At 41.0% G+C, this 3,829-nt stretch overlaps 1 protein-coding gene across 1 annotated transcript; it reads left to right on the top strand.

Moving 5' to 3' along the window:
- The first annotated feature begins 739 nt into the window (after window positions 1-739).
- On the top strand, window positions 740-2,141 carry arf6b (ADP-ribosylation factor 6b). Its single transcript, XM_067991655.1, has 2 exons — window positions 740-852; window positions 964-2,141. The coding sequence occupies exon 2, from the start codon at window positions 1,215-1,217 to the stop codon at window positions 1,743-1,745; it is 531 nt and encodes a 176-aa protein (XP_067847756.1). The 5' UTR covers window positions 740-852; window positions 964-1,214; the 3' UTR covers window positions 1,746-2,141.
- The last annotated feature ends 1,688 nt before the right edge of the window (window positions 2,142-3,829 follow it).

Raw genomic sequence — 3,829 nt, 5'->3', positions numbered from 1 at the left:
AATCCTCTGCTAAATTCCAGAGGCAGCTTTTATAGTGGTAAGTTACACATGACTTAAGACGAATGTAAATTGAGCGTTGGCTATGAGGTCATTTTACCACGGTTGGGATACAATTAGAAACACCTGTTTCCGGCATTGAAAATTGGAGGTCACGAGAAACTTTTGAGTTTATAGGTGTAAATTGGGCATTGAAGCTCACCACCATTTCCCTCCCAGTTATGCCTAAAAATCGGACACAAATAAGAAGCATATCAAGGCCATTGCTACCTTATATTTGTGTGGGTCATTCAATAGGTTCAACTGTTCATAGTGAACTTCCGGCTATTCAAACCCTTCACACAGATTAACGTACCTTGTTTATAACAGAAATCATTTCCACACCAAATGGTTGCAACGAGGTTTATGGTCACAAAAGAGCGAGAGATTGCAAAAAAAAACATTTCGGGCTATGTTTATCAGACGGTTTATATTCTAAAATCAAAGTGAGGCAACTCGAGACTATTTTTTGTTACACATCTCGTACAAGTGCTGTACTGCGGGAAAGTATAGGGCTGAACTTAAATCAGCGTTTGCAAATAAGCTGCACACCATCAGCAGATTGCTGAAGCAGTGAGAGTGAGAGCGCGCGCCCCCCCCGCCCGTCAATCACATCCTGGGGACCGCGGTTCACTTTGTGACGTGTCCGTACGTCGCGTGGCCACTCCGCGAAGTCGTGAAGTCACGGCTCGCCGCATGCGTAGTGAGGACGGGAAGTGGTGGGTCGTTCCGCGCCTTTTCCGGTGCTGGCTGAGACCGGGCTGGAGCGGAGCGGAGCGGCGCGGCGGCAGGGACGGGCCGGGCCTGATTCCTCAGGTAACAAGTGACAAAAAACACCGTTTTAAAAAACTCACAAACAGGCGCGTAGCGACCGTTAGCAAGCGCTGCTGCATTGAATGTAAACTGTGTTCTTGTGACCCGTTGCAGAGGGAGGAAGCCTGAATCAATGACCTTTGCTGGGAGTGTGGTGCCGGTGCTGTAGTTACGAGGCAGGCGGGCGGGGTTCAGACATTCACCGACAGCTGCTGCAAGAAACTGCCAAGCCGAGAGCGGGCGGCAGGAAGCCTTCGCGCGGACTTGAGGCCCTTTTGCCTTTCTTTCCTCCACCCCAAGCCCTCTGTCTCGGTCACGTTTAACCGCCCCTCGCTGCCGTAGTCTCTTTATGTACTTTCTAGAAGATGGGAAAGGTTTTGTCGAAGATATTCGGGAACAAGGAGATGCGTATATTGATGCTTGGACTTGACGCCGCCGGTAAGACCACGATCCTCTACAAATTAAAACTGGGTCAGTCTGTCACCACCATCCCCACTGTGGGCTTCAACGTGGAGACAGTGACTTACAAGAACGTGAAATTCAATGTTTGGGACGTGGGTGGTCAGGATAAAATCAGGCCTCTGTGGCGGCACTACTACACCGGAACCCAGGGATTAATATTTGTGGTAGACTGTGCCGACAGAGATCGGATAGACGAGGCCAGGCAAGAGCTCTTACGCATCATCAACGACCGGGAGATGAGAGAAGCCATCATTCTGATATTTGCAAATAAGCAAGATTTACCCGATGCCATGAAGCCGCACGAAATTCAAGAGAAATTGGGTTTAACCCGCATCCGGGATAGAAATTGGTATGTGCAGCCGTCCTGTGCCACTTCAGGAGATGGACTGTTTGAAGGTCTTACGTGGCTAACGTCCAATTACAAATCTAAATGAGTATATAAAACTGTTTTAGACCAAAAAAAACAATTGCCTCTCAGAAGAATATATACTGAGAGAAGTAACCCTGGCCCTTTACTAATCATCTTTGTTTGCATTTCTTTGGCATTTAGTTTGGCTTTGCTTTTAGAAAGTTTCATATAAATGCGCTGAATTAATCTTGAGAACTTAATGATAAGTATTTTGAAAGGTCTTACTTTAAAACATTTGCCATTATTTGAATAACTTCCTCTTTCTGTATTATGATTCGATTTGGGGTTTTCAACACTTTAAACTCAGTTTCGAGTTCTTGCTTTTAACGGCTTGCTGTAGATCGCTGATTTTACATTCATGGAAAAGTATGATGTCAGGTCTATATTTCAATTAGTAAACTTGAAAGTTTATTTGAACAAATTTAGTCACTGTATAATTATTTGTCTTTTTTTGACTCAGATCACAAGCAATATATATGGGAGTCCTGTCATTTCTAAACTTGAATTTGGGGTTCCAAGAGAAATCGGTTGAAATGTTTCATTTTGATTCTGTGTAGGGTGTGATCATATCAAACGTATGGTGTTGCCTGTATTTTTCCCCTCACTGCTGAGCTTCAGTCCAACAACTTTAAGTACAACTAAGTCAAAAGTATTGAGAAAATGTTTACAAATCAGTATCCATGTACAATAGAAAAAAACATTTGCCAAATAGTTGTGTAATCAACTTATGTATAGGCCCTATAAATGCTCTACCACACAAGCTTTAATATTCATGCTGTCTTTTTGTGAGTACACGTGTTGTCTGTTGACTAAGTTAATGCAAATTAATTTTGGGTGTATTGCATTATTTCCTTGATGAAGGGTGGGTAAATGTGAATTGGACTATTTACTCATGTGGAGGGGTAAACACCGACATGGATTGGTTGAGCCAAACGATCTATTTCTGTTTGTAACTTCTGTGTGTTTCTATAAGGTTCAGAATCCAATTTAGTGATTTTCATCCTCAAAAAAAAATTACAATGGCTCCTGATGCCAAACAGAATTAATTTGGAGCACGGTCGAATGCCTGCAGGACGAGCAATGTTGTATATTAAAAAGAAGCAATATGCCAGACATCGGGTAGCATGGAAAAACACTGAAATTCTAAACGCGTATTTAGGGATGGTGGTCTTGCATGCCAAAACAGATATTTAATACATCCTTGCTTACTTTTGTGAGAATTTAGCATGTTTGTATTCAGTTTAGTAAAGGCAATCTTTTCAGTTATATAAAACTGTAATAGTTCAGTTGATATGTTCTTAGCATTTTTGAGTGCAGTCAGATGTGACTTCCTGTGTCTGTGGCTTTCCGCAGAATAGAGAATAAAGGTCTTGGAGTGGTAAGGCCAGTTTTATATCTGGTATAAAATAGTTGCACATGGAATGCTAATGAAAAATGAAATGACATTAAAGCATGGATTTTGATGGTTCAATATTTCAAAAAAGTAAAATCCCCAGACATTAAATCATTTCTGCTCTTGAAATACCATTGCCCAGAATTGTGCTAGTTTTTGGTAAGATGTATTTGTACCTTTTTACAGTTCTGGAATTACAAGTGCTAATTTTAAAATTCACACTGGCTTCTTAAATCTATTATTGACACATGCTTTGCTATGTAGAATGTATATTGAAGTGTCTATTTGGAAAAGAAGCTTCATGTACACTCCCTAAATACTGGCTGGGAGTTTTTAGGTGATTTAGGGTAGCTGGTTCATTTCATTTGCATTAAATTGTAATTGAGCTAATGGCTATTTTAGTGCTGGTTGAATATTTTAAGTTTTGGGTGGGGGGGGGTAGTTTAATTGGTTCATCAAATTAGTAATGAGATTTATAATTATGTTGTATTAAAATAACTCTTCAATTGAATGGTGAGTCGATAAATGAAGTTGTGGTTGAATCGACCAAGCATGATTCGGACTGCAAGTAACTTGCCCTCAATGTGGACAAGTCTTCTGCCTGAATAGTTACTCAAATTGTAATGGTTTGCTACAGTAAACCACTAAAACCAGTATGTGTTGGCTAAGTCTCCTAAAAATTTGGCAAACTTCCTGTTGGCGTTTGGTTAGTTATG

The sequence above is a fragment of the Heptranchias perlo genome, chromosome 10 (assembly GCF_035084215.1).
Source record: "Heptranchias perlo isolate sHepPer1 chromosome 10, sHepPer1.hap1, whole genome shotgun sequence".
In the NCBI taxonomy this organism is placed as follows: domain Eukaryota; kingdom Metazoa; phylum Chordata; class Chondrichthyes; order Hexanchiformes; family Hexanchidae; genus Heptranchias; species Heptranchias perlo.
This window is presented reverse-complemented; position numbering and strand designations above follow the sequence as displayed.

Excerpts from the sequence above, each read along its gene's own strand:
- arf6b (XM_067991655.1), top strand. The coding sequence starts at position 1,215 with ATGGGAAAGGTTTTGTCGAAGATATTCGGGAACAAGGAGATGCGTATA.